Below are 20,179 nucleotides of genomic sequence, written 5' to 3'. Positions count from 1 at the left end.
TTATGCTTTACTTTAATCTCCATTACAAAGTTGAAAGGAATTTCTTAAAATTGGCAAGTAAATTATCCATCTAATGAAATGATCATGAGATCATCAGATGACCCGAGATGAAATCGGGTTGCAGCTAGTCAGATTACAGAGCACACTTGCACATTTAGTATCCCTGTTGTTTTGGATTTGCAGTGAAGGCTTTCACTCTCATAGCGAAGAGCAGGAGAAAAAACAACAACTCATCACCAACAATAAAGGGCACCGTTGCCCTCTCTGGCATCTGAAGCGCTGGCGTTATCACCACACTGTAATATAATGTCCTGTTGTTGGCCTAAACGCACTAGCTTCTGTTCCACCAACACCTCTGAATATAGGAGAGGTCAGAGAGAGGAGATAACTGAGTGTGCATGGAGTGAGCAAAGATTCCATACCTATTTGCAGTGTGAGTTCGGAGCTGTGCTGAACGTGTCTGATCAGTGTGTAATTTAACGTAAAAAATAAGAGAAGAATCACCTTCTTTTTTATTATCAGAAATGATACCTAATACATGTTAACATAAATGTGTCCATAATGTTCTTGTAAATCTTGGACCATGTGGGATCAGACGTGAAGAGCATTCTAATTCAGTGAAGCAAAACATTATACGTCTGACGTTTTAGAACATTGCAGGAACGTTGCTTTTGGAACATTGCAGATTTAAACCTGTTTAGAAATCTGTTGAATACTTATTGAACGGTTTGCTAGCATTCTCTGTTTCCTGGGACCCTGTCTATCAGTAGAAAGGCACCACTGGAGGACCACCAGATATTATTGACCAGGTATTATTTGGGCGATGGACTATATTTGGTATTGGCATGACCGTGTGAACAGCACTGGTACGAGTGCATCTGCAGAGCAGCAGCAGTTTTTAAACAGTGCATAATATACACCTACCACTTTGTAATGGTCCACTGCCGTAGTCCCAGCTGACAAAAAAAGGCCCCAGGACGTCCCCTAAATGGCCTCTACGAACGTCGACCGAACGTCCACGTGTAGGGTACCCTTGACATCCTACGGGTGTTCAAGAGGATGTTCACAAGATGTCCTGCAGCCATTCAGGACGCTTTGGGGACTTTTGCTGAAATGAAAACTTTCAGTAGTGTTATGATTTGGTATCATCTGACGTCCTCAGAACGTCCGCCAGCGAACGTTATAAACCGGAGCAAATGCGGACCAAAGTGGACATTCGCAATGTCCGGGGGATGTCCCCTGTTTGCTGGGATGGTCCACCTTGTGGGTGCACAGATACAAAGGACAGCTCATTCGTCCATGCACAGTGCATTATTTGTGCTCTAGACTTCAATCACAGCACTATTCTGGATATTTTTGATTCATGACACTGAGGGCTTTGAAAATCACTGGAACACCGCTGTCCGTAATACACGTGTACCAGCACCAGCAAAGCAGTAGTATTTCAAAAGCTGTTCATGACATCTAGTGTTAGGAGACTGTGAGTGGCTTTACATTACCTTGTATTGGGAAGATGGTCAAGTGAAAAACTACAATGAAGGATTTTGAGAAAAGGTCGCAGTCTAGTGGATATTTGGTCACTCTCCGTATTTGAAAATTTCTCTTAGTATATTTGTGTTCTGTGTTCTTCATAATATCAAACGGTATGTGTCGTGTCATTAATATCCTTACTTATGAGTGCTATTGTTACTGGCATACTAGCATTTTAGAGTGAAACTTGTCTGAAACTTTTCTGTGTGTTTTCTGTGCTTTGATTCACAGCCTCCAAGAGAGACTGCATTGAGCGATTTGGCCAACGGACCATCGAGCGCATCAACCATGACAATGACGTGATCTGCACAACAGAATATTCTCGTATAGTGCCTCTGGAGAATGGCGAGGTAATGATTCTGATCCAGTCATCTAACTGCAGTCTTAAAGTGTTATTTCAACCTGAAACAGTACCAGACTCAGCAACCTGATCCCGCTTCAAAGAGCAAATAAAATATCTACGTACGTTCCGTCTCTCTGGCATGTAAATTTTGTAGTGTCATGTTCGTGTTCTCTGTAAGTACTGGGTCATCGGGATCATTTTGAATAAATAGGAGTAGTAAGTCTTGATGAATCGTGGCTTGTGGACAAATCTTAACAAATGGAGAAATCCATTTGTTTTCACCTAATGATTTGTTTTCTCTACAATTCACACTCAGATTGTGGTGTCTCTGGTTAACGGGCGACCCGGAGCCATGAACTTTTCCTACTCGCCTGTGCTAAGGGAATTCACCAAAGCCACCAACATCCGCCTGCGATTCCTGCGCACCAACACACTGCTGGGCCACCTGATGGGCAAAGCACTGAGAGACCCCACTGTTACACGCCGGGTAAGATGCAGCTCAAGTGAATAATCACGATGAACAAGAAATTATGTCCCAAATCTACTGTAAAATTGCACAAGGCACTGAAAGAGCCCAACATTATCTGCCAGGAGAACAATATGGCAAAAACAAGCTTATCAATAACACTGGTCCATTGAAAAGGAATGTGATCTGCTGATACAGTTAGAAAAGATATGACCAAATGGAAACATTAGCGAGAAATGTCCTGTGTTTTATTTTGACTTCTTTTATAATGGAATGTTCTTTTCTGCATTGATATTTCCTCTGTATATTTTTGCAGTATTACTATAGCATTAAAGACATCAGCATTGGAGGAAGGTGTGTATGCAATGGGCATGCTGAAGCCTGCAACGCTATTGACCCCAATGACCCCTACAAGTAAGCGATCTTTCGGTCATCTAGGTCTACCACCTGGTCTTTAAAAAAAAAATTCAAAAAATTTTACTATCTAATTACGTCTCATATATCTTAACTTTGACATTTCATTCTTAACCTCTGTTATGTTCAGAAAGAAATCTGGGGTTTTTTTTCTCGTTTTTTGGAAGTTTTTAACTTCTAAACAGTTATTTCTTCTAGTTTTTTCTATCTTATTGCCAATATTAGTGGAGGGCACTGTGCTAACTTACACATAGAAAAGATGATTACACATGGATAATGTGTAATACGACTATTAAAAAATAATAATAATAAAATTTAAAGCATTTATTGCCATAGCCTGTCAATATGCAGCATGCAGGTTTGTCAAAACAGGTTTATAATTCATGATTATATTGTGGAGTGTAGTATATTAACAGGAAAAAAGTGTGTGTGTGTGTCAGCTTCAACTTCACACTAACCATAATCATGCCTGTCAGGAGTCAGGTAATGCAGGCATGTTCATGCATATAGAGCATATGATCTCATACACTAACATACTCGCATGTACATACAGGACCTAAAGAATTACACGGCATTCCCCTCAAGGCTGAGCTAGCTTTCAGGTGTGCACACACACACACACACACACACACACAAAGATCTTGACATCTTGCATTCTCCAAACATTCAGGGAGACTGTATTTAACTCTGTTTTTGATGTCTGGATCTATAGGTCTATGTGTATATCAGTGGTGGGGGTTATAGCAGATGAGTCAAGTGAAGTTTATTATCATTCCTCTATAGAGCTTGTATACATTGGAATGAAATGAAGGTTCTTCAGGACCATGGTGCAGCACGTAATAGTACGCAAGACTACATAAAGTGCAAATACACAACAGTTTGAGATGAGTGCAAAACAATAAATACACAGGACAAAACAGTAAATACACAGAAGAAAACAATAAATACACAGGACAAAACAATAAATACACAGAACAAAACAATAAATACATAGGACAAAGCAATAAATACACAGGACAAAACAGTAAATACACAGAACAAAACAATAAATACATAGGACAAAATAATAAATACACAGGACAAAACAGTAAATACACAGAACAAAACAATAAATACATAGGACAAAGCAATAAATACACAGGACAAAACAGTAAATACACAGAACAAAACAATAAATACATAGGACAAAATAATAAATACACAGGACAAAACAGTAAATACACAGAACAAAACAATAAATACATAGGACAAAGCAATAAATACACAGGACAAAACAGTAAATACACAGAACAAAACAATAAATACATAGGACAAAATAATAAATACACAGGACAAAACAGTAAATACACAGAACAAAACAATAAATACACAGAACAGTAAATACACAGGACAGTAAATACACAGGACAGTAAATATACAGGACGATAAATTACAAGACATTGTGCCCAGGGGCCTCTAACTTCTTAATCCGGGCCTGGCTGTAGTAATACTTAGAAAAATGTCCTAGACATGAAATGGGCACCATCTGTAGACTGGCAGGTGGTTTGTTTAATTTTTCAGGAATTCAGACTTTTTTTCTGGCTCTGGTAGAAGCTATAGTGGTGCGGGGATTGGGAAACAGGCTCCTGCTCTGTGTTTGCCTCTTGTCCCTGTGAATCCCGCTGCTTTAGGTTTGAGTGAGATCATCTGGAAAAGTGTCAGTGCCATCAGCATAAAAACTCCTCATCTCCGCACAGAGCTGGATATAGAAACCCCAGAGGCCCTCAGTAGGTTATACTGACATGGAACAGATGTAGATTTGATGGTGTGTGCATGTCGAGCATTCTCTTGGCTGTGATTTTGTGTTTGTTATCACACGAGTGCACGTCTGGAGTTGCCTGTCTGTTTGCTGTTTCACAATGTTTTTTGAATTTCAAGCAAATTTCAGAAAAGTACACCCGTTTCTCCAATGGATTTTCTTCAGAGCAGTTAGATGGAAACTCTGTTTCTATGGTTGCGTGAATTCTCTGAATATATCCATGTGGGACCTTTTAATCACCTTTAATCATAACCATAATATTTGCTTAAAGCCCAGATCCCATTCATCTTCTTACAGATAATAACTTTGTTGTATTGAACTTGTATTTTGAAAGATGGACTGTAAAGTCGTAGACACGGCTGTGATGTCGAGTGAGTAAAGGTGGATGATGAGCTGAACTGATAAAGAGAGAACATGTGAGGGAATACTGTGCCTTTAGTATGTTTAGTATGTGGAGCCTTATAAGGCTAAAATCATGGTATGTGCTGATGGACCCTGATCATTTATATTGTTGCTTTCTTTGAAAAGTATCAGTTGCACAGACTGTGCATTCCGTACAAAGCTATAAAATGTGATGAGTAATCACGGAGTTCTGGTGTGATGACTACATGGCAGGATTCAGAGTTTAGTTGAGTAGAGTGGAGTTAATACCAACACTGCACACACCCATTTTCAGACCTCAGACATAACTACAGGCCTGCGCTCTGTTTCAACACGGGAATTTGCGTACGCAGGGCAAAGTCAAATATCGGCTTGAGTGAGGAGCGGTATTGTCTGACAGTTTAATGTAACCACTAGAGATGCTAAATTTCTCAGCCGATACCGATAACCGATTATTCAGAGTGATATCGGCCGATACCAATAACCGATAGTTCTGCCTTTTATGCCTTCTTATAAATTAATAATAATTCATTTAAAAGAATTTTGAAAGAAATGCAAATAAAAACTTTATTCTCTCTATTTCCACAAGTTGTTTCACAGTAACTGGTCTCATGAACAGAAAACACATTACCGAAATTAACATTAACACATGAACTAAATTCTGAAGATTAAAGTAAGATTTCTTAACTTATTGAATGTTATTTGAATGTTATTAATTCATATTAACATTGACTGAATTCTAAAAAACCTCCTGTTAGTCTCACATTCACTCACCACAAACACAAGCATTTCTACTTCATCACTGAACATCAAACTGGTAATATATAATATCAACTTTTTATATATTAACATTAACTGGATATGAAATATACTACTCTATTTTTCTGTGCAATAGACACTTTTTTGTCAACTCATCTTCATTTAAATCTTTAAACTGTGTACTGGACTTCAATTCAGTCCGAGGGTGAGCGGGGAAAAAAGTTGACTCAACACCGAAACTTCCGCTTCACCTCTGCTCACTTCTGGTGTAAAATTTTATCAGTGCAGAGCTTACAGAGCTTGTAAGCTGCAGTTTTGTCATCATTCCACACAAGAGACATCTTCTTTACACACAGCACGAATTCGATGTGTTTTCCCGCCCTCTTTTTATTGACAGGATATAATCGGCCCTGATCATCGGATGTTTTTAAACTATCGGCCAATAGCGTGAAAAATTACCTTTATCGGCTGATACCGAATATTGGCCGATACATCGGTGCATCTCTAGTAACCACAATGTGCCACACTGAAATTTATTTAATTTTGGTCTATATATACTCAAACCTACAGAATGCCATTTGAGACCAATACTGAATGCATAAAGATGACACTTTTGATTAATTTTTTGGCCCTGAGAATGACTTACATCACATCCAGGGTGAATTCTCCCACCTTGCTCCCAGTTATTGAAGATTACATTCATTAATTATTCGTATTAATTGTCCCTGTAAAGTGCAAACAAATGTTTGTTTGTTTGGGGGGGTTTTTTCTTCAAATGAAGGACATCGGAGGAGATTACAGCATCTAAATCATTCTTAATCTTAAGCAGGCATTGCTTCGCTTGAGGACCAAATATTTATGCTTAAAATTAAGAATAGCAGATGAGCACTCAGTCGGCTTATCCTTCTAATATGAGCTGCTTCATAGGTGTGCATTGAATTAACCAAAAATTGTCATTTTATTACTTGGCAACTGGAAATAGTGAATTAAAAGAGTAATAAACTTTTAAGTTGAATGCGCACTTTTGGCACAAAATATACACCGATCAGCCATAACGTTAAAACCACCTGCCTAATATGGTGTCCCCCTTGTTCCAGCAAAACACCTCTGAGCTGTCGAGGCAAAGACTCCACAAGATCTCTGAAGGTGTGCTGTCATATCTTACACCAAGACATTAGCAGCAGATCCTGTAAGATGCGAGGTGGGGCCTATATGGATCAGACTTGTTTGTCCAGCACGTCCTACAGACGCTCGATCGGATTGAGATCTGGGGAATTTGGAGGCCAAGTCAACACCTTGAACTCTTTGTCATGTTCCTCAAACCGTTCCTGAACAATTTTTTGCCGTGTAGCAGGACGCATTATGCTGCTGAAAGAGGCCACTGACATTAGGATATACTGTTACCATGAAGCGGTGTACTTGGTCTGCAACAATGTTTAGGTAGGTCGTATATGTCAAAGTAACATCCACATGAATGCCTGGACACAAAAAGTTTCCCAGCAGAGCATTGTTCAGAGCATCACACTGCCTCTGCCGGCTTGCCTTCTTCCCATAGTGCATCCTGGTGTGTAGATTACACTGGTACTGAACATCCAGAAATACCCACTGTGTGTGTGTGTGTGTGTGTGTGTGTGTGTGCGTGTGCGCGTGTGCGTGTGCGCGTGCGTGTGTGTGTGCGTGTTGAGAATCAATAGTGTATGATTTGTACTGACGTGACAGTGAAATGGCACAGTGTGTGTATATATTTGCAATATCCGCATGTCATTCTTAATGGAACAGTTTATACTTCTCACGTTCTTTCCTGAGTGTCAGAATGCATTCGCCATAGCCTCACTCGGTCGTGTTTTTTAGTATAAAAAAAAGGATCACAGTTCACAGTTTGGTCCATGGGGATTCTTGGGATATTTTCATAGATAGGATATATTACAGCTCACAAAATCCTTTAAAACATGAGGTTTTTTTTTTAGATTATTAATAGAGGGTGATTATACAAGTTATTTACTTAAGTGCAATTTGTACGCACGCACACACACACACACACACACATACACATACACACATACGCAAAACAGTCCTGCGCCAGATTTCCATTAATCAGTTGAAATAATGTTTTCAGCCCCCCCCCCATTTCTTCTGTCTTTCTGTCTCCCTTTTTCTTATTGTAGCCTCTCAGGGTCTCTCAGGTCAATGAGACACTTTTATCCTCTTGAAGAGTGGCACTTGAAGTTTCTGTGCTGCTCATATGATGCCCATTGACAAGCCCACTCTAACTGTCTCACTGTTTTCCTTCCATTCTCCATTGTCATTGCAGGCTTCAGTGCGACTGCCAGCACAACACTTGTGGCACATCATGTGACCGCTGTTGCCCCGGATTCAACCAGTTGCCATGGAAACCAGCCACTACTTACAGTGCTAATGAGTGTGAACGTGAGTTTCTCCACTCTTTCGTACCAAACTAATCTTCCCTGACAATCTCATCATGTGTCATTTTTTCGGAGGTAAAAAGCCGGAGGTGTTGGTCACGCTACTCTGGTCGTAAATCATGCACATGCTTATCTTTATGTAATCATGCATCATGGCGTGTATGGGCATGCCTTTCTAAAGGCAATATTCTTAGAGTGTGGCCACTCCATTATTTGCACACAGGCTTTTAGTCCTTTTCCACCAATAAGGTGACGGCGCTTGTTCCAAACCCCACACGTTTCCATCCAAAGTTGTTGCCAGCTGAGAACCTCTGCTAATCTGATCAGTGCTAAGATTAGGAATTGAAATGTGTGTGACATAATGACCAGATCTTATCCCAAACTCAGCACACCACTGTTAATGTTCAGTCAGCACAAATGACTATACAGTACATCTAAGTAACAGACCAACAGAGGCGTACAAACATACATAAATACATATTTATACGTACATACTTATTGATAACGTCCGTGAAGAGCAATAGATAAATAACATTTGATGAAAAGTAAGATGACGTACAAAACCAAATATATATTACACTATATGGCCAAATGTTTGTGGCAATGTGACAATCGCGACCATATATGTCAATTGTAGCTCAGCGGTTAAGACGTTGGATTTAAGATTGTAATTGAAATTCCCAACACTGCCAAGCTAGCACCGTTGAGCCAAGACCCTTTACCCTCAACTCAGGGCAGTGGTGGCTCAGTGGTTAAAGGCTCTGGGTTACTGATCAGAAGGTCAGGAGTTCAAGCCCCAGCACTGCCAAGCTACCCCTGTTGGGCCCTTGGGCAAGGCACTTAACCCTCAATTGTTCAGTTGTATAAATGAGATAAATGTAAGTCGCTCTGGATAAGGGTGTCAGCCAAAACCACACAGGATTATAATAGGATGTCTTTGTATGCTGTAACATTACTGTTTCTCTTCACTGGAACTAAGAGGCGCAAACCTGGTCCCCCTGTACACAAAGCCAGATCCATGAAGACGTGGTTCGCCAAAGAATTCGATTGGCCTGTACAGAGCCCTGACCTCAAGATTATCCCAAAATGAAGATCTTATCACAGCAAAGAGGGGAAGACATCTGGAACAGACTGTTCAAAAAGCACATGAGTGTTATGGTCAGGTGTCCACAAACTTTATGGTCGATGTAACAGACAAACAGACTGTTGATGTCACCCAAATTTCTCTTTACTGCAGAAAACATAAACTCCATATTGACTTTTGCAAAAGACAAGAACGCTCGAATATGTTTGTTGCTTATCTTTTCAGAATCTGACTTCTGGATAAGCATGACATGGGGCTGGGCCACACATTCAAGTTTGTATGATTAGTCCGATTAGTATGATTAGTCCATCGCTGCATATATTTTACAACATCACATGTCCTATAAACAACCACTGGAGAAAAAAGAAGAAAAAAACCAACAACAGAAGGGAAGCAGCTGCAGATTAACTGCAGTGTCAGTAAACCTGGCTTTCTACAGTGTTCATTCAAGCCTGAGAAGATGTGAGGCGTTATCTCGTCTAGGCTGTGAGCGTGTGAGTGATGAGGAAGAGATCACATGTTGTATGATCCTGGCTCACAGGTACTACACACTCCACATGCTGAGAGCTCTGAGTCCACAATTTCGTCTGGCTTTTCTCAGGCCTGACAAGAATAGCAACACTCTACATTAATAAAAGCTCCTAGTCACTGTGGTTGTGTGTGTGTGTGTTTGTGTGTGTGTGTGTGTGTGTGTGTGTGTGTGTGTGTGTGTGTGTGTGTGTGTGTGTGTTGGAAAGCTTTTAAAACAGCTTTCAAACAGGTTGTTAGACTGGGATGTTCGATATCAACTACAAACGTGTAACACACACACACACACACACACACACACATACACACACACACACACACTGTGGGACATTGAGGTTTTAACATGTCTTTTAGCAGAGCCATGTTGAGAAACGCCAGCGAAAGCAGTTCATCTCGCTCAGGCTATATATACATATGTATAATTACTCTCAGTAAAAGATTTTGACTAAACGCATGTCAGTAGGTTGAGGGAATGAAGTCTTTTATTTTGTTTCATGTGTAGATATTAGTACCTTGTGAGTGCTTTCTCCTTTCAACCAGCTGTCATTATCTCTGTGAAAATCTTTTAATGACAGTAATTATAAAAGATAGGATGTTAAAAGGGCCTTTGAAATACGCTTAAACACTTCATCCTCCAGAGGGATTTCGACTGAAGCGTCTGGCGGATATTAACTTTGTTTTCTTTCTTTTATGTAAAACGAAACCTTCAATTAACGAATCCAAATAACGCAGAAAACACAGATGTTTCCTTCAGACATTTAAACAGCATTATGGCTCTTTTTTTTTTCTTCTTCTTTTTTTTGGGGGGTGGGGGGGGGTTGTTATGGTGCTGATGCTTTCATGATGAACTTGTACTGTAAAGGTTTATTTAAACAGCTTTGAGTTTTTCCTTTATTTATGTGCTCATGTGACTACAGATTAAAAATGTGAATCATTCTGAAAAAAAAATTATAATTTCTAGATACAATTTTAATAAGAACTTATTTTAAGATTCACTTTTTAAGTGTCTTGTTGCGCTGGACGTTTATGTGCACTCCATCTCAATACTGTTCTCTTTCGTTTTCGTAAACAGTTTTTTTGTGTGTGACTGAAACTCCCTTGTTGTTCCCTTGTGTGTGTATGTGTGTGTACGGGTTTCTCATGTCTGTGCTCCTTTTGTTTTCTTTGCGTGAATTTTCATTTTAATCTGTTATCCTTAACCCGGTCAGTTTTATCCGCCCCTCTGCCACCCCTCTGCCCCATCCAGTTAAAGCAACAGTGATCAGTAATACGTTCCTGTGTTTCTGCCTGCAGAGTGTAACTGCCACAGACACTCATTTGAGTGTTACTATGACCCCACGGTAGACCGGAGAAGAGACAGTCTGAACATGCATGGCGAGTACCAGGGAGGAGGAGTGTGTATGGAGTGTCAGGTAGGCAAACACACCGATATACAAGCAAGTGATTAATATCAACTGATGTACTGTTACACTAGAATTATCAGATATGTTTAATGATCTTGGCATTTCCTGTCTGTGCAGCACCACACTACAGGAAACAACTGTGAGCGCTGCGTACCAGGATACTACAGGTCACCTGACCACCCTCTGGAGTCTCCACTGGCCTGTTCAAGTGAGTGTGCAACCAAATAGAAACAATATCTCACGTCAGTTCTTATGGACTCAACACCAATGTTCCAGTGTATCTGTCTGAGTCTCTCTCTCTCTGTGTGTGTGCAGAGTGTATGTGTGAGTCAGATTTCACTGAAGGTACATGTGAGGATCTGACGGGTCGCTGCTACTGTAAGTCCAACTACACCGGAGAGAACTGTGACTCTTGTGCAGAAGGATATGAGAACTTCCCAGCCTGCTATTGTGAGTGTGTGTGCATGTGTGCGCATGTGTGTGTGTGTGTGTGTGTGTGTGTGTGTGTGTATGTGTGATCATCTTGATTTCAGTTTCAGAAGCATGTAAGTCACAGGTGATAAACCCAAGGCCTGTGGCCCACTGTCTAATTTTATTTGTGCAGATTTACAGAAAATGTTATTGTACACTGTAACACTACTATCCTGCATTTGGACATTAGAGCAGTATAAGTGTAATAGTGATTGTGCACAGTAGTAACAACACACGCAGATACAGCGGTTACCAAGTTATTCCAAAATATTTATTTCAACATGACTGGATAAATGCATGATATTGAATCTAATGTGTTGTTATGTTTCTTTGTGTTTGCTTTAGTGGCCACTCCCACCTTCCCGATTAATATCAATGGAGAGGCTCGACCTGCAGGAGAGATCATTAGTAAGACTTATCTCTTAATTTTCACCCTTTCTTCTCTTGTCCTGCTATATGAATTTTGATGCTCAAAATTGTCTCTGCACTCGGTGTGTGTGTATGTGTGTGTTTTTGTAGACTGTGAGTGTAATGCGGCAGGCACAGAGGGAAATTCGTGTAGGGCAGACCCCAACACACGGACCTGCGTGTGTAAACCTGGTTTCACAGGACAAAACTGCGACACCTGTGCTCCTGGGTACTACGGCCTCAACTGCTATCGTAAGAAAACCACGCACACATACACACCTACACACACACAATGAATAATAAAATAATGTTATAAAACAATTATAATAATATTACTTTGTCTAACATTGGTAGAAATTAAATTACTCAATGCGAGTATAGTATATTATAGTAGAGTAGGGTATAGTATATTATAGTAGAGTAGGGTATAGTATATTGTATTGTAGTAGAGTATAGTAGAGTAGGGTGTAGTATATTATAGTAGAGTATAGTATAATATAGTATAGTAGAGTAGGGTATAGTATATTATAGTAGAGTATAATATAATATAGTATAGTGGAGTATAATGTAGTAGAGTAGAGGAGGGTATAGTATATTATAGTAGAGTACAGCATAGTAGAGTAGATTATTGTGTAGTAGATTATATATAGTCTGCCCATTAAATCAGAAACCAAATAATTTGTTCGTCTTTATGCTGTGTTTGTTCTGTATAAATCATTCTTTGTATTGGTACTATTTTTGGGTAATTAAACATAAATGGTTGTTAATATCATCATTATAATTATAATAACTAATAATTAACATCATATAAATAAAGGCTTTTTTATCAATAATAAAGACACCGAAACAAAAATCACCACTGAAACAACATTTTAATTTCTTCCTATTGCTTATATAATGACAGGATGCTATTATATCATATTAAATTATTAGAGATGGCATGATACCACTTTTTCTTTTCTGATACCAAAACACGAACCTTGAGAATAGTATAGTATATTATAGCATAGTATAGTTTATTATATTATAGTAGAGTAAAGTATAGCATAATAGAGTACAGTATAGTTTGACATGTGTTGCATTTTGTTTGACAATGAATGAATAGTGCTGCTAGACCTGCATCACCATTAGTTCCTGTTGGTATCTTAAAGCAGCTGGATATAAGATTTTGGAAATTTTGCTCTCTCTGTTAGATAAATGCTGTTGCAGTCTACTTGAGAATGAGCATTTCTTAATGTGGGGTTTCACTTTTGACAGAAAAAACCCCCATGCACTGTAGATTTAAACACATACCAGAAATCACACAGTTGAAATATTTGGTACGGGACCAGTGTCATATGGAGGAAGCGCTGTTGCAGTTTGTAAATTTATGGTGCTTATGGTTCAGTGGGAAAAGAGCCTTAATTAAAAAGAGGGGGTTTTCCGCACTTGATTTATGTGTTTGTGTGTTGGGGGGGGGGGGGGGGGGGACTTGTGAGAAGTTTGCAGGGAATTGTAGCAGCCAGCATCTGAGCAAACACACACATACACACAAACACAAACACACTTGTATTGGTGGTCTGTTTGTCAAAATGTGTGTGTTTGTGCTAGCCAGCTATACCCTAACCCTGTTTGCCTGTTGCATATTTGAGGCATTTGTGGGAAAGAAATACCACCCATGAACAAAGGAAACTGACAAGAGTGCACACACACACACACACACGCACGCACGCACGCGCACACACGCGAACACACACACACGCACACACACACGCACAGTGTATCTGACTCTCTGTCCCTCCTCTAGGCTGTCAGTGCACAGGCCCAGGTTGTCAGGACGGGTCATGTGATGTGGTAACAGGACAGTGTGTGTGTAGAAGCGGCTTTTATGGCTATTCATGCGACCAGTGTGCTCCCGGCTATTTCAACTACCCTCTGTGTCAGCGTGAGTGTGTGCCAAGTCTAATCTCTCTATGCTAAACACTTATTTCTTTGGTTACACAGTACACACACATGCAAGTACATTTTCAGGTTAATATGTGTTCAGCTTCATGACTACACAAAGTGAATTCTCTCTCTCTTTCTCTCTCTCTTTCTCTCTGTATGTATGTGTGTGTAGTGTGTGGCTGTAGCACTGTAGGCTCTCTACCTGGTGGTTGTGACTCATCCGGTCGTTGTGTGTGTCGCTCGGAGTTTACAGGCCCTCGCTGTGATCGCTGTCGCTCTGGCTTCCACTCCTATCCCAACTGTGAGGGTAAGAAAACACACACACACACGCACATACACACACTGCGGTTGTCCCATGCACACCCACACTCTTCTAACGTACTTGCTGTAATCTTTAACTGTAGCTCTGTGCATCTTCTGTGACTCTTTTTTTCCCGCAGTGTGCACCTGCGACCCAAGAACATCCCTAGACTCCAACTGCAATGCGGCGGGACAGTGCCACTGTAAGCCCAACTACAGCGGCCCCAGGTGCGAGTCCTGCGCCCCGGGCTACTACGGTTACCCTACCTGCTCACGTAAGTCGCCCACTCTCTGCAGAACATCTTAATCACACAGCCTGCACTCGGAGTTTAACGAGACTGGTTAAATGTGGACTTGTTCCTATTTTTGCGATCATCACACATGCTCTCGGTGACCGTTGGCAACAGTGATATAATTCGATGATATAATCCCGATCTCTGTGTCTCTCTGTCAGCCTGCCAGTGCTCAGTGGAGGGCTCTCGGTTCAGCGTGTGTGATTCGGTCTCAGGGCAGTGTGTGTGTCTACCCAATGTGGTGGGTCAGAAGTGTGACTCATGCAGCTCTGGATCCTACAACTTTCCCTTGTGCCAAGGTGATTTTGCTTACAGACTACAGCCAGGCCTGGGCTCATACACTCTCTTTCACAGTCTTATCCTATTTTTCATTTCCTTTTCCATTGCTCTCTCCCTTGTTTTACTGGCATTTAGATGGTACGTGTAATCCTGCTGGCTCTGTGGAGAATGAGATTTTGCCCCAGGTGGTAAGTACTGAAATGGGTTTGTTTCATAGTTAAAGGACTAACTGTGTTTGAAGTCATTTATTTAGTAAAGTTGTTATAAAGCCATGTAGCCTGCTTTAGAAAGAAAGCCCACCATGAACCTAGTAGCTGACTGCGGTCACTGCTTTCAGCATCACTATCACTAATACGTATTCCTTAGGGCTCCTGTGAGTGCAAGCCCAATGTAGAGGGTGCGGCATGTGACCGATGCAAACCGCTTTATTGGAACTTGTCACCTGATACCATGTTTGGGTGTTCAAGTAAGGAACCTTTTCAGCACTCCCTAAGCAATATACTTGTTAATATACCTGAAATGACTCTAGTGCGTTTTATGATGTCGGATTATGACTTGCTGTGTTGTGCAGGCTGTGAGTGTAACACTGCAGGGACAGTGAGTGAAGTGGCAGAGTGTGGTCAGGTGAGTTCATGCTCTTTTAAAAACGATAAGCGTACACCAGCATGGCAGAGTACGCGAGGTGGGTCTAAAGATGGCCATTCGTGAGCTTTATGTTGTGTGTGTGTGTGTGTGTGTTGTCAGAGTAATGGACAGTGCTACTGTAAGCCTAACGTGTGCAGTGGAACGTGTGCAGTGTGTAAGGACGGCTACGCCCATCTGGACAATAGCAACTACTTTGGGTGCCAGGGTAAGCTTATTTTTAGATCATAAATGCTAGAAAATCTAAATCATCTTGTCATCATACAACCCTGTTTCTGAAAAAGTTGGGACAGTATGGAAAATGCGAAAAAAAACAACAAAGACAAAACAAAAAACATGTCATTTGAAAATTCAATTCAGCCTGTACTATATCGAATACACATTATTAGCGCATGATTTTATGTTTTTCTTTGTGAATTTAATTTATTTTTGAAAATATACACTCATTTCAAATCTGATGACTGCAACACACTTTGGGACAGTTGACAGTTTACCACTGTGTTACATCACCATTTCTTTTAATAACATGTATTAAGCGTTTGGGCGCCGAAGACTCCAGTTGGTTAAGTTTAGTAAGTGGAATTCTCCCCCGTTATCATATATCAGATATCATTACATTTACATTACATTTATTACATTTATTCATTTAGCAGACGCTTTTATCCAAAGCGACTTGCAAATGAGGAAATATAAGCAGAGAGATATATCAAGCGGAGAACAATACAAGTAGTGCTACCATACAAGATTTTTAATTAAGTTCTAGAGGAGCAAAGTGAGCAGAGTAGAGGTGTAAGGGCCAGTGCAGTGGGGTTTTTTGTATTATTTTTTTTTTAAATAATGTGGGGTTGGCAGGTTAGAGGTTACTTAGGTGTTCACGGAAGAGGTGGGTCTTTAGTTGTTTTTTGAAAATAGTGACAGATTTTATGGTCCGGTTTGAGGTTGGAAGTTCATTCCACCACTGAGGGACGGTTAGTTTGAAGGTTCTGGAAAGGGACCTTGAGACACGCTGAGTAGGCACTACTAAGCGTCAGTCGCTAACTGGTCGCAGGTGCCATGAGGGAACTTTAACTTCAAGGAGAGTGTTGAGGTAGGGGGGTGCTGTTCCAGACAAGTTCTTGTATGTGAGTATCAAGGCACTGAATAAGATGCAAGCGGCTACAGGAAACCAGTGGAGGGAGATGAAGAGGGGTGTGCTACGGGTTCTTTTGGGCTCTTTGAAGATGAGGCGTGCTGCTGCATTCTGAATCATCTGAAGGGTTTTGATGGAGCTGGATGGGAGGCCCGAGAGTAGTGCATTAATAGTAATGGACTAGTAGTTGTGTAGCCTGTTCAGTGAGATAGGGTCTGATTTTCTTGATGTTCTACAGAATGAACCTACAGATCTGTGCAGTTGTTGAAATGTGGTCTGTGAAGGTCAAGCTGTCATCAAAAGTCACCCCAAGTTTCCTGTCTGTCCTGGTTGGCATGAAGGACAAATAGAGTCGGGTGTCATCAGCATAGCAGTGATGTGAGAAGCCATGAGACTTAATCACAGGCCCCAGACATGTAGTATAAATAGAAAAGAGCACTGGACCCAGAACTGACCCCTGGGGAACCCCAGTTGTGAGTTGCTGAGTTTCAGAAGCTCCTCCCCTCCACAATACCTTGAAGGATCTGCCTGTGAGATATGATTCCACCCAGCGAATGCCTAGGCTGGAGAGAGTTGAAAGGAGATTCAGATGATTTCTGATGAAAGCAGCAGAGAGTTCGAGTACGATGAGGACGTGTGATCTTGAGGTTGATCTTGCCAGTCGTAAGGCTTCAGTGACGGAAATCAGAGCAGTCTCCGTGGAGAGGAGCACTTTTATAACCCAGTCATTAAATAATTTAACATTAGCACTTTTATAAACCAGTCATTAAATAATTCTGTACCGGAAGGATAATTTCCCAGGTTTTTAAATGCACAACCTTAATATAATTATTAACACATATACTAATAATCTTCAAGGGTTTTGATATGATGGTTTTGCCATATAATCTCTGACTGTGTACGTGTGTGTGTGTGTGTGTGTGTGCAGGTTGTCAGTGTGATATTGGAGGTTCTGCTAGTCTGTCATGTGAGGAGAGAAAAGGCAGGTGTAGATGCAGACCCAATGTGGAGGGACCCAAATGCAACCAGTAAGTCCAAATCCATAATCCTTGACATACAGTGTCTCCTGTCTTTCATATGAAGCTACATACTACTGGGTTTGTTTCCTAGTCCGCGTCCAGATCATTATTTCCCTGACTTGCACCACCTGAGGTTTGAGGTGGAAGAAGGCACGGCGTTGGATGGGCGGCCAGTGCGTTTTGGCTACAATCCACTGGAATTTGAGGGCTTTAGCTGGAGGGGCTACGCGCAGATGTCCCCCATTCAGGTGAGAGATTCAGAATGGACAACAGAATAAATTTTCTGTATTTTCTTCAAAGTTTTTATGTTTTTGTATTTGATATTTTTCCCTAAATTCCATTCTATTTATTAAAAACAAAAAAAAAAACAGTGAGCGGTACATTTTGTAACTTTTTCAATGAATAAAAGTAATATAAATTTTCACATACCCTTATCTCTGCTGTGTACGATCTTGGGGGGGTTTTTTCTTCCTGTTTTCATAAGGACAAGAGCATATCATTGTTGCCCCTTGCAACAATGATATGCTGCGGGGGGGGGGGGGGGGGGGGGGGGGGGGGGGGGTATCCTATGGCTAATGTAGCTAATAGAATTACAGACACATGTAAAGAGAACTCAAATGCATAAAAACACAACAGGTACATCCAGCCCTTGCTGGGAGCCAAGGGAGCAAAATTGGCTGTGCTTTCTGGGTGGGGGGGGTGGCATTACTCTCTCCCCTGTCAATCACAACGACGCTAACCAATCATGGGTGTCTGTGTGCTCATGTATGCAGAAGAGGGTATATAGCGTTTTACGCTGTTACCACGTGACACAGCATGAGCAGCAGTTAAAAAAGATGTGGTTGGCTGGCTTCACATGTCTTTGAGAAAGCACGTGATAACCTTCATCCTCCCCAGTTGGTAGCTGTTGTATGACAGGGGGAGAGCTGGCTGGTGAGTGGAAATTGGCAGATGACCAAATTGGGGTGAAAATGAGCAGAAAAAAACACTGCAAATGGGTCAAGTGATAAGGATGAGTGAAAACTGAGTTCAATAAAGGTGAATATGTTTGCAGAAAAAAAATGAATGTGCTGATTATTCATAGAGATGTGTGGTGTATTTGTATTTCTAGGAGTATTGTGCAGAAATATTGTACCCATGTCATTATGTCCCATGCATGTTCACTTCCTGAGAATTGGTGAAGTTGGGTATCTTTGATAAATTATAGCTTGGCTTTGCTTGGGGCTTGATGCAAGAGCTGTGTATAACAGTTTGTTTACTGAGTGCTGCTATTGGCTGTATGCTGTAGTGCCGGTGGTGGTTTTAAGAAAAGGCTTTGCTTTTGTGCTCTCGTTCCTTCTTTCCCCCTCGCTCTATATTTCGCACGTTCTCTCGTGCCAAAGCCGCTGGTGCTGGTCGAGGTGGTGGTCGGCTCTCCGGATCTCTTCCATGTGGTTTTGCGCTATGTTAACCGTGGAGGCACAGACATCCGGGGACGTGTCTCTGTGATGGAAGAGAGCAGGAATTTCCTATGCAGCAACTGTGAGTACACCTTCTTTCTTCATCCTTTATGTCCACCTCCGTGTCTCTCCCTCCGCTTGCTTTCCTGTTCCTGATTCTCAGATGCACTTGCTCTCAGATGCTTGAGCAGATCTTCCAAAATGCTGGCCTTGCTTCTGATTGGCTCGGATGCTGTTGCCCCTCCCCTTTAAACCTGCAACAAGGACTTACTCCAAACACACAAAACCCAGACAGCTAGACTAGAGTCACCTTCCCGACTCCAGGTCTTTAACATAGACCTTTGCTATATACCTCCCTTTCCCATTTCACTCTTTCCCTCCCTCCTCCCTCCTGCTCTTTCCTCACTTTTGTCTATCTCAGAGCGCAGTTAAATTGACGGTGCACGTGAATGAGGTGGACATGTATCTCACGCGTTTGATCCTCAGATATGTAAGCACTGAGGATGCCGTCTCCCACGGCAAAATCACAGCCTATCCCAACAGCAGAAGAGGTATGTCTGACGATGCAGTAGCCAATGACGGCCCTCGTCTCTCACTGATTTTTCTGTTTTGAAAACCGTTACATTTGAAGCACATGTACTTTTTGAAATGAAACTGTTATGCCGAATAATAACAGAGAAGTTAGTCAATAATGCACACGTAAACTAACGTAGTATGATGTTTTAATATTGTTTTCTTCCTTGCCGCTCTCTTTGCCCAGGTTCGGAGCAGTCCAAACAGATCGTTTTTGCTCCCAGTTCAGAGCCCACGTTTGTAAACGTTCCTCAGAACACTTTTGTAGAGCCATTTGTACTGAACCCTGGCACTTGGACCATCGTCATCGAAGCTGAAGGCATTCTACTGGTGCGCTTCATGTCATGTTCACTGATAGGGCATTCACATCGTGTTGTAATTACGTAATGACACAGTTCTACTCTGTGCTGCATGGAAACATAAACAAGTCTATAACATTTTCACTGGGTTTGTAGACAGTGCTGGACTGTAACTAATTACATTTACTCAAGTACTTCACTTAAGTACAAATTCGCGGTGCTTGTACTTTACTTCTACTCCACTATATCACAGCAGCAGATTGGACTTTTTA

General features: G+C 41.2%; 1 protein-coding gene across 3 annotated transcripts in view; it reads left to right on the top strand.

Moving 5' to 3' along the window:
- lama5 (laminin, alpha 5) overlaps positions 1 to 20,179 on the top strand; it is an 83,170-nt gene that overhangs the window by 27,393 nt on the left and 35,598 nt on the right. For 2 of the 3 annotated variants that reach the window (XM_017487061.3, XM_017487063.3), the window contains exons 4-24: positions 1,762 to 1,880; positions 2,190 to 2,360; positions 2,656 to 2,753; positions 8,003 to 8,118; positions 11,020 to 11,138; positions 11,247 to 11,337; positions 11,445 to 11,579; positions 11,946 to 12,008; positions 12,120 to 12,260; positions 13,795 to 13,932; positions 14,107 to 14,241; positions 14,375 to 14,509; positions 14,689 to 14,826; positions 14,942 to 14,994; positions 15,173 to 15,272; positions 15,378 to 15,430; positions 15,551 to 15,656; positions 17,506 to 17,605; positions 17,688 to 17,844; positions 18,979 to 19,117; positions 19,796 to 19,938. In XM_017487061.3, the coding sequence (XP_017342550.1) occupies positions 1,762 to 1,880; positions 2,190 to 2,360; positions 2,656 to 2,753; positions 8,003 to 8,118; positions 11,020 to 11,138; positions 11,247 to 11,337; positions 11,445 to 11,579; positions 11,946 to 12,008; positions 12,120 to 12,260; positions 13,795 to 13,932; positions 14,107 to 14,241; positions 14,375 to 14,509; positions 14,689 to 14,826; positions 14,942 to 14,994; positions 15,173 to 15,272; positions 15,378 to 15,430; positions 15,551 to 15,656; positions 17,506 to 17,605; positions 17,688 to 17,844; positions 18,979 to 19,117; positions 19,796 to 19,938 (2,450 nt within the window). Of the gene's footprint in view, positions 1 to 1,761; positions 1,881 to 2,189; positions 2,361 to 2,655; positions 2,754 to 8,002; positions 8,119 to 11,019; positions 11,139 to 11,246; positions 11,338 to 11,444; positions 11,580 to 11,945; positions 12,009 to 12,119; positions 12,261 to 13,794; positions 13,933 to 14,106; positions 14,242 to 14,374; positions 14,510 to 14,688; positions 14,827 to 14,941; positions 14,995 to 15,172; positions 15,273 to 15,377; positions 15,431 to 15,550; positions 15,657 to 17,505; positions 17,606 to 17,687; positions 17,845 to 18,978; positions 19,118 to 19,456; positions 19,587 to 19,795; positions 19,939 to 20,179 lie in introns of all 3 variants that reach the window. The other variant, XM_017487062.3, reaches the window with a different exon arrangement.

The sequence above is a fragment of the Ictalurus punctatus genome, chromosome 15, assembly GCF_001660625.3.
Source record: "Ictalurus punctatus breed USDA103 chromosome 15, Coco_2.0, whole genome shotgun sequence".
Taxonomy (NCBI): Eukaryota; Metazoa; Chordata; class Actinopteri; order Siluriformes; family Ictaluridae; genus Ictalurus; species Ictalurus punctatus.
This window is presented reverse-complemented; position numbering and strand designations above follow the sequence as displayed.